We start from the raw sequence: 10,098 nt of genomic DNA, 5'->3' as shown, positions 1-10,098 counted from the left end.
ATATCTTTAAATAATTGTCCCTTGTATAAAATAATTGGTTTGGTTTTAAATTTCCTGTTTATTTTTTTCCCCTAATTTTCTCTGAGTTGTTATAGTTTGATCTTCAGATACACAAGGGGAGGAGCTTTATCCATGACCCAGGGAACCTTCTTCATAATTCTATTGAGCAAGCGTTGGAGAGGCAGGTGAAGAAAGCTGACTGACATTGACAGAATAGGTTATTCTGTCTACCTGATTAAGAATCTTTTCCATAGTGAGCCCTTTGGTGTACATCACATGAGACCTACAGATTTTCTTCATGTGCCAATTCTGAGAGGCTAATCCACATGCCTCTTCTTTAGACTTGTTTTGTTAACAAATCCTCCAGTCTTGCTCCTTCAGAATTACTAATCATCCTGCAGAAATTATTAATTATTGCCTACTAATATGCATAAGTTCTTAACTGAAGCAGTTTCTTTTTCAGGCAAAATAGATGTATTGGTAGTCCTGTCAACTGTGAATATTTCCTGGAATGCAGTGCTTCAGCAGTCTGTTTCTGGAAGTTAATGCCACTAACTTCCAGATTTCCAGAGCATGTGCAAATCAGGCTCAGATTTTTTTACCGCCTTCCTCTGTGAAACTCCCCATGAGGCCATTTATATTGTTTGAGGGAGGGATAGCAGTGTGGAGGAGCAGGCTTCTGGTAGTTTGAGTAACCTGACCACGCGTATTCCTTTGGGCTTTCTTTGGCTTATTTGGTAAATACCCTATTCGTTTAATAAAGGAGTCCTTTTGGCAACATTTGCTTTTTATACCTAAAGAGTGTATTGTTCCTGAAAGACTTATGTATTTTTTTCTTTTTTCCTGTTTACTCAGGTGAATAGTCACAAGACCCTTTGCGTAAATGCCAGGAAGAATGTTCTTGGTATATTCAAGTACATTCAAGCACAGGATCCTTTCTTAACAGTACTTGGTCTTCCCTTCATGTAAGGTATTGTAGGTCTATAAACTGACTAAAGTCTGGGAATTGAGTAGAGACCTGTGACTTTAAATAATGGCGGCTTATTCTGATCTGAATCTTTAGTGTATATAGCTCATTGATTTTTATTCTTAAGGACTCCAGGGTCAAGTGAGTATTGTCTGGAATCTGTATAGATCAAACCATGCTGATTATCACACCAAATTAATTATCTAGGAGGAAATAAAAATGATACTCAGTACCCAGAAAACCCTAAGTCGTACCTTTTTCTCTAGCTTTCCAGTGGCCTGTTTCACTTTGTGGACTTGGGTCTTAAGTCTCAGAAATGGCTTCTGTTATTTTATCTCTGAGATAACAACATTTATACTTTGATAAGGTTTTATATTCCTGTCCTTCATGCTTCTCTTCCATCTTTTTATCCTTTTCTGAGTTTTTGGGTATTCTCTCAAAATATTCTTGTAGTCTATTTATTTTTATTTTGTGTTGGCTTTCCCCTTTGCAGTTTTGAATCTTACGTGTGTGTAGTTTTTCCTAATTTCGGTTGTTGCATCTTAATGACTACTTAGTCATATAAAAATGCATTATTCTCTTTTGGGCTTTTTAAAAACAGGAATCAGACTTTTGAAAAACAATTTTTTTTGCTGTTTCCTTCAATACACTTATTCCTGAGGGGAGCATTTCCTTGGTTTCTTTTAAGTGGTTCCCTCATTTGTTTAGCTCTAGTACTTTCTCTCTCTCATCCTCATAGAAAGAAATTGTCAACTATTAACTCAGAGTCTAGAGGGAGTTGGACTGTGTTGGTTCTTACCTGAATTTGGGGACTATTTTATACTTCTTGAATATTTGCATTACAGTTTTTAGGATCCCAGCAATCTAGAGAAAATTAGCTGGAGCCATAGTTATAGTAGAGAGCTTTGCCTCTGTGCTAAAGATTTCTTTTCCTCTCCCCCTCCCTCCATACTTTTTGTGGGTACCCATGTCAGTGACAAGGCCTGGATGTACTTAACCTGCCTCAGGGTCTTTCCATGCCTGTCTTTCCTTACTGGTGTCCGGGACTCAGCCAGTTGCCCTCAGAGAAGAATCCTGGAGTTGTATAATGATGCTGATAGGGTCCCAAATATTGCTAATTGACACAGAGTGGGGAGTGTGAACAGTGTGTCCCCTGTTGGTTCACCATCCAACCTTGCTTCTAGCACTCACCCCTTTAATTAGGGGTTGTTGGAAGAGGTCTGAATGAGGGAAAGTAGTTTTCTTACAGGAGGGGAGGAGTTTTTCCAGTAGTTTTTATTTGGCTTCCTTTTATTATACCATATCAATCCATTATCTAGTAGAAATTTGTTAGTCTCTGAAAAATATTGCTTTTTTCTGTTTTCCAGTGATTATATATATTCTCCCTATTTTTTATGTTCTTTTGGTTGTTTCAATGGAATTTTTTGAAAGTGTGGAAGGCAGTGAACAGTTAAATGCATTTTGTTTCTCTTCATCTTGTCCAGTGTATATAACTTTTACCAACATGTTCAGTTTGGTAAATGCAGGCAAAGAATTATTTTTAAGATTTGTGTTTATATACATATAAGGCTAATTTCATTTAATTTTGACAGCTGTCTGTCCAGAAGCTAATAGGTACTTATTATTTGCTTTTTAGAAAATGGATGCTACATCTCTGTTACCAACATTTTTAGATGTGGATCTGACAATATCACATATAGAATGTTTTCCCAAGGACGTTCTGGTGAAATTTCAAGGCAGAAATAATAGTGAATGTGAGTTTGACTACCACATATTACAGAGGGAAATACAGCATATTCCAAAAGTAAAAAATAATGTGGACATTGATGAATTTTGTTTGGTAGAAGAAAGAATATCAGGAGAATGGCAGAGAGGAAGAGTTGTGGAAAAGAAAAATGATCTGTATACTGTGCTCCTCATAGATCGCGGAGAAGAACTGAGAGTTGACAGTACGCAGGTTGCTTCAGCCTGTGGCAACTTATTTGATCTACCACCATGGGTAATGTTTGGCATTTTTGCCAACATATTACCAACTGGGGGAAAATGGTCTCCTAAGGCTTTGAATTACTTCAAGTCATTGGTAGGACTACAAGTGAAAGGTTGTGTACGAGCTATTTTGCCTCTTCAGATGATTCTTCTTGAAGTGCCAAAAATTATATCCCAGGTTCTTGAATTACAATTAGGGAGACTTACTGATGAGATTCATTTTGTCTTATTGTGGAAATGGTAAAAGAATTCCCCAAACAAATGCCAGATTCATTACAACATAAAAGACCTGAATTATCATTAAGTAATAATACTTACTTGATATTCAACGTGTTCTGGATAATTTGCAACCATCTTTGTCAGTAGGCAGCATTGAAAGTGTAAAAGTATCATCTGCCGTGAGCCCAAGTAAATTTTATTGCCAACTAATTAAATGGATTCCCGAGTTAGAAAACTTGACAGTGTGTTTGACTTTGCATTATGATATTATCAGTCAAGAAGGTAGTCCCACATGTGATAATTTTGGAGTACTTTGTGTTGCCAAAAGGAGAAATGGACAGTGGCATAGAGGAATTCTTCAGCAATTCTTCTTGCCCAATTCTTCAGCAATTCTTCTTGCCCAATAATCAAGTGAAAATTTGGTTTATGGATTATGGCAGTAGTGAGGCTATACCCTCAATTCACGTAAAGAAACTTAAACAGGATTTTATTTTAGTACCATTATTTTCATTTCCGTGTTCTCTGACATATTTACACAGTCCAGAGATGCAAGAAAATTTCAGCTAAGTGTATTTAAACAAGCCTTGTTAGGACAAATAGTATATGCACGCCTTGATTGGTTCAGTAAGGATGAGCATTTGTATTATGTAACATTACAAACTCAAGAGTCTACAATTACTTCTAAGTGTCTGCTAAAGACCGTAGGCATCCAAGTACTTTGTCCAGTGTCTGATTCAAAAATCTCAAATATGTTGAGGGAGACTAGTGCCTCAGATGTAAACGGCTTTGCAGTTGAGAGTTTTATTGCAAATACTGAATGATCAATAGATTCTCTAAATAAAAAAGACACTTTGAAAGTAGATTTTCCTATTAAAACTGTAGAAATGGAGATAGAAGCTATCTACATAGCTTTTGTAGCATATGTATTAAACCCATCAAATTTCTGGATATGTACTAATGAACATCAAAATGAATTTCAAGATATAATGAAAAATATAAACAAATTTTATGATTTGTGTGAAAATGATGAACTGATTCTAAGAATTCCAGAACCTGGATTATTTTGTTGTGCTAGATACAGCAAGGACAGACGTTTTTATAGAGCTGTCATTACTGAAATTAATGGTTATAAAATTAATGTTTATTTCTTGGATTACGGAAATACTGATTCCATACCATTTTTTGATGTAAAAATTTTGCTTCCAGAGTTTTGTGAGTTGCCTGCCTTAGCCATGTGTTGTTCACTTGCATATATATTTCCCGTTGAAGATTTATGGATGAAGGTAGCAGTTGATTATTTTTAAAAAATTGTCTTGAACAAAGCAATTTTGCTTCAAAGAAGTATACTGTAAATATTCAGAATATTGAAGCCTCAGAAAATATTGATGTTGTCTCTCTTACGTTACAAGCTGGATATGCAGAATATTGGGAAGTAGAACCAGAATGTTGTACAAAATCTGTAAGTGAATATTCAGTGTTAAATTTAAAATCTAAAAACAAAGTAAATATTAAGAAAGTTATATCTGCCCTTCTTGAAGGACCTAAACCTGAAAAGTACCGTTCAGATAAGATAAAAGGAAGTAACTTTTCTTTGTTAAAGTCCCCAGCTGTTAACTTCCTAGATTTAAAAAACCCTTTCACCTTGTCTGTGAGACGTGAGTCACCATGGCCTTATAAAGAATATGTATTTAAACCAGGAACAGTCCTTGAAGTTAAGTGTTCTTACTATTATGGCCCAGGTGACTTCTCATGCCAGCTGCAATGTAAGTTAGAAGACTTAAAATTACTGAATTATTGGAACAACTTCAGGATCATTATAGTGTTCATTCTGATCTTTATCAGATTGGGCAGATTGCTTGTGTTGCTAAGTATTCTAAAGATGGGAAGTGGTATAGAGCTGCTATTTTGACTCAAGTATCAAGAAAGGAATTTGATGTTGGGGGCTTCCCGGGTGGCGCAGTGGTTGGGAGTCTGCCTGCCGATGCAGGGGACACGGGTTCGTGCCCCGGTCTGGGAAGATCCCACGTGCCGCGGAGTTGCTGGGCCCGTGAGCCATGGCCGCTGAGCCTGCGCATCCGGAGCCTGTGCTCCGCAACGGGAGAGGCCACAACAGTGAGAGGCCCGCATACCGCAAAAAAAAAAAAAAAAAAGAATTTGATGTGGTACTTGTTGATTATGGTTACCAGGAAAGAGTTTTAATTAAAGATTTTTCTGCTTTTAAACCATGTTTCCTTGTTTTAGAAGGTCAGGCCTTCAGATGCAGTCTTAACCATTTAGTTGAACCCATTAGTTGTATTCAATTGGACGAGAGAAGCATGCAGAGACCTTGGGAATTTTATTTCTTCATTTAGAGGGTTATTGACTTGTGTCATCTATGCCTTAGTTCTTATATATCCAAACTGTTTATGTAATTTGGTGGATTTACAATCTCCATTTGCTAGTGCAAGAGAATTTCTTAATCATGGCTCTGCACAGTATAGTACAGTAGTATCAAAGCCATTTCCATCTTCAGTTAGTCTTTACAGTTATTCTTCCTTCAATATAAAAATTGGAAGTGAGGAAGAAATATATATATCTCACATATATAGTCCCAAAAAGTTTTATTGCCAACTTAGTAGAAATAATAAAGACCTAGAGATGACAGAAACAAAAATCACAGAGATTAGTAACCTCAGTCAGTGCCACAAATCTGATTTTAGTAAAATGAGATTGTGTATATCTAAGTATGTAGAGGATGGTCTCCCTTATAGAGCTTTAGCGATGCCGACAGGTTCATTATCTGACTTCCTGGTATATTTTGTGGACTTTGGAAATAAGCAATTAGTAGAAGAAAGTATGTTGAGGGATGTTTCAGATGAGTTATCAGAGTTGCTGTTTACACCTATGCAAGCTATTAAATGTTTTTTGTCAGATCTTAGAGATGTAGATATTCCAGCAGAAATCAATAGCTGGTTTGAAGATAATTTTTTGGGAAAACCATTAAGGGCAATAATATTGTCCAAGGAGCCAGATGGCCAGCTTGGTGTAGACTTATATGATGGATATCAACATATAAATCAGAAAATTAAAATGTTGATTCATGCTTATGGAGAAAAACATTGTGACCAAGCACAAAGTGTGGAAAAGCGTCCTAAAACAAATGAGAAACTTGCTGTTTCCTTGAAAGGCAAAGTAGAAAACAATTATCACCATAGTACAATAAGTAAAACTAGTCTAATAACATATTCTGAAAGCAAAATAGATCAGTTAATGAATCCCAAAAGTATATATGGCAGGCGTTTGAAACCATCAGTTTGTTATAAAGTTGAACTTGTGTCAAAAAACAAGGTGAAGAAGTCTTTGAATGATGGATTTAAAAATAAAGGTGTAAAAATTGCCCCTGGGTCTGCACATATTCTTGATGAAAGTGATGGGGACCAGAAATCAGTAAGGGTTGTATCACAGTCTTTTATCAGAGAATTAAATCAGGCAGCCTCACAAAACACATATAATCATGCTAGACCACAGATTAAAGACCTTCCTCAACCCAAAATTTACTTGAATGCCAAAGTTAAAGAATATGTTTCTAATATAAGTAATCCAGCAAGTTTCCATATTCAGCTTGCCAAGACTGAAAATGTAATCATGAGCCTAGCGGATGCTCTAAATGCAAGAAGAGCCAATACAGTGAAAGAGAGAAAATCAGTCAAACTTGTGGTGGGAGATCTTGTAGTTGCAGAATACTCGGGTGACAATGCCATTTTAAGAAAATTTTACTAGGAAATTCTTTTGAAGTGGAATTTATTGACTATGGTAACATTGGAGTAGTAAACACATCAAAAATTTATGAAATTAAGAAGGAATTCTTAACTATTCCTCAGCTAGGAGTTCATTCTTTCCTTAGTGGAGTAAAGTAGAATGAGCCTGATGAAATATGGTACAGCAAAACTGTGGATTATTTTGATTCAAGAGTAATGAAACAGTTTCTTGTGAGTATTTGAAAAAGCATGAACAGAAATGGGAAGTAAATATAATTTGTGATGAAAATGTGTCATTAATGAACTCCTGAAATGGACAGCATGTTCAAAACTACAGAAAACAGTATTGCAAATCCCTAAGGTTGTCTCTCAAAAGGTGAGCCCTATTGATAAAGAAAGGAAGGAAGGACCATCAAATGAGTATGAAGGTTCTATGATCCTTCAACCATCCTACCAACAACTGGTTAATATTCCTTTTGAAGAGTTAAAACCTGGACAGCTTGAAAAGGCTGAAATACTTTATGTTGCAAAATGTGGGATATTTTATGTGAAGTTATCTAAAAATAAAAAGATTTTATCAGATTTAACAGTATTAATTACTAAAGGAGTAAAAAAACCCTCTTTTTTATCAATGGAAAATATTGAAAAAGGCTTAGAATGCTTGGTAAAATCTAAAAAAACTTTGAAGTGATATCAATCAAAAGTAGGAAAAAAGTGTGTTGATAAGAAAGTGCTTGTTTTTTTAGTAGATCATGGTAGGTATGAAATAGTGCCCTTATGTAATACCAAGGTGTTTATTAATGAAAGCAGAAATATTCCTAGACAAGCTGTGCCTTGTAAATGAATTTGGTTTGAACATTTTAGGAACATTGCTATTTGAGTCCATTGTGTGCTTAGTTGCTCATTTGGAAATAAACATCCTTTTTCTGAAATATTTAGACTCTGCCTGGGAAGTAGAAATTTTGATAGATGGCCTGTTACTTTTGGAATATTTAAATTTAAATACAGTTCATGTTGAAGAAAACAAATTTAGATCTTCAGAAGTTATTTTCAACGTCGAATCTAAGACTCCTGTATCACATGTACAATAAGATCATTTACTTGGTCAGAACTCCAAAATGGTGGGCAATATTCTGGTATTGCCACTGCTCTTTCTGATCCATCAGACTTCTTTGTTCAGTTAGAAGATTTCTTTGACATAATGAAATCTCTCTTTATGTTGCTTTCTGATCTACCAGAAGACTTAGAAACAGTGCCTCAAGAGCACGTAATTCCAGATTCTAAGTTGTTTGTTCAAATATGAATTGGAAGATCAGTGGAATAGGGTAGAAATTTCTTAAGTCTCTGATCAGTCTTCTTGTATTGATTGACTATGGATTTTCTGTTTACATACTTTATTCAGATATAAAAAATCTTAAAGTTGTTCCTGAGGAACTTCTGAATTTGCTGAGGCTAAGTTATCCTTGCATCTTATATGGTATCTTACCTGCTAAAGGGAAGCATTGGAATGAAGAAGCCAAAAGTTTTTTTCAAGATTTCCTGAGTAAACCAGGCTTAGTTTTTTAGTTTAGGGAATACAGTTTTGAAACAAAACTGAAGGTAGATATCATTCATGAGAAAAATACTTTGGCAGATGTTAGTTGACTCTGGTCTTGCAATTTATTCTAAAGATTCAGATCATCTCAATGCAGTTACTGCTACTGGATCTACTAAAATCCAATATAAATCAAAGAGTAAGCCTGTTTGCCAATTGTTAGATCAAAGTTATTACAAAAGAGAAAGTATGAATTGTATGTGCACTGAGAAGCAAAAGCTGAAAAGGCAGAAAACTATAAAGAGGAAAGATGTCTGTAAGAACCTCTTAAAGAGAAGCCATATTAGTAAAAGATTACATTCTAGAAATTTAACACTGAGGAAGAAGGTTGGTAGTGGAAAACATAATCCCTGAAGTACCACTGCATTTGATACATGTGCAGCAGCTTCATTTTGGGAACTACCTAATGGTTTGAATGATAACACCAATTGCATTGAAAACATTTCTGAAAAACTACCAAGTGGAGTACAGGAAAATAATACAATGGACTTGAGAACACCAGAAAAAGCATTGCACGTTAATAAAAAAAAATATATCAGAACATTTGAAAGGTAAGTAGCCATTTAAAAAAAAAGATTTTCTGTAACTTTTGTAGATTTTTGATTCTTTAGAAGTTTGTTATTTACTAAAATTATTCAAGTTGAAAATATCCTGCAAGATTTTACTAAAAAATTTGAATAAATGGATAACTAGAAGTGATCACTTGAATTATAAAATGATGCTTCGCTATTTTTACCTTTTTTGAATGGTAACCCTTGATAATGTAATGAAAGTAGAGGGTTTGAACCACATATGCGTGCAGACATGCATGACATTTTACACATTTCAGGGATTTCACAAAACTCCTGAAGGTCCATAGATCTCAGGTTGATCTTGCTACTGTTAGAGAGCTTCCTGGGCTCATTTTGAAGAATCAGTTTTCTATTATGTTTCTTATTAGATTAAATATATCTTCAGGTTTTTTGAGTGTGATTCTCAGCATAATGATAATGCAGTTGAACTTACAGAATAAGCTGACTCCAGCACATTTCATCTGAAAATTTTTAGACATCAAATTGATTCTAAAATACTGTTAAAATTTTAATATTTTTACATGCTAGAGTATTGTCAATTTGGCTTATGCATATTGTATTTCGTTTTCTGTATGGATTAGTGAGGATTTTGTAGGCTATAAAGAATGTTCTCTGCTTAATGAATGTTTGTTCTGCCTGTAAATTGGTATATTATTCCATATTATAACTAGTATCATAGCCGGTTACATTCTGTGAATGAATGGAGGTGTCTTGTTTTTGTTGATGTATTTTAGAAAGAGGATTTCATTTGAATTCATATTAGATGTTTTATAGTGAATTGATCAATGCCTTAAAATTGGCCCTTTTTTCTTATTTTTGAATCACTCTTTTATCACTCTTTTATCATAGTAGAGTGCTTATTTACTGTGTTCCAGGTACTGTGTGGTGATTTATGTGTATTAGCTCATTTAAAGCTTACCACAATTCTATAAAGTAGGTTGATATTAAGGTTTAAAATGGACTCTAATAACTAGTATCCTGATTCTTTGCCTGAATTCAAAACCACTTTACAGAGAGACAAGG

At 34.9% G+C, this 10,098-nt stretch overlaps 1 protein-coding gene across 1 annotated transcript; it reads left to right on the top strand.

Moving 5' to 3' along the window:
* The first annotated feature begins 2,487 nt into the window (after positions 1-2,487).
* On the top strand, positions 2,488-9,025 carry TDRD15 (tudor domain containing 15). Its single transcript, XM_060027623.1, is given in 17 exon segments — positions 2,488-3,162; positions 3,165-3,266; positions 3,269-3,564; positions 3,566-3,713; positions 3,716-4,507; positions 4,510-4,961; positions 4,964-5,091; positions 5,319-5,465; positions 5,467-6,911; positions 6,914-7,120; positions 7,123-7,191; positions 7,194-7,789; positions 7,791-7,986; positions 7,989-8,191; positions 8,193-8,263; positions 8,265-8,543; positions 8,545-9,025. Coding segments are annotated over 17 exon segments (6,000 nt in total). The 5' UTR covers positions 2,488-2,606; the 3' UTR covers positions 8,858-9,025.
* The last annotated feature ends 1,073 nt before the right edge of the window (positions 9,026-10,098 follow it).

The sequence above is a fragment of the Delphinus delphis genome, chromosome 12, assembly GCF_949987515.2.
Source record: "Delphinus delphis chromosome 12, mDelDel1.2, whole genome shotgun sequence".
NCBI lineage: Eukaryota > Metazoa > Chordata > Mammalia > Artiodactyla > Delphinidae > Delphinus > Delphinus delphis.
This window is presented reverse-complemented; position numbering and strand designations above follow the sequence as displayed.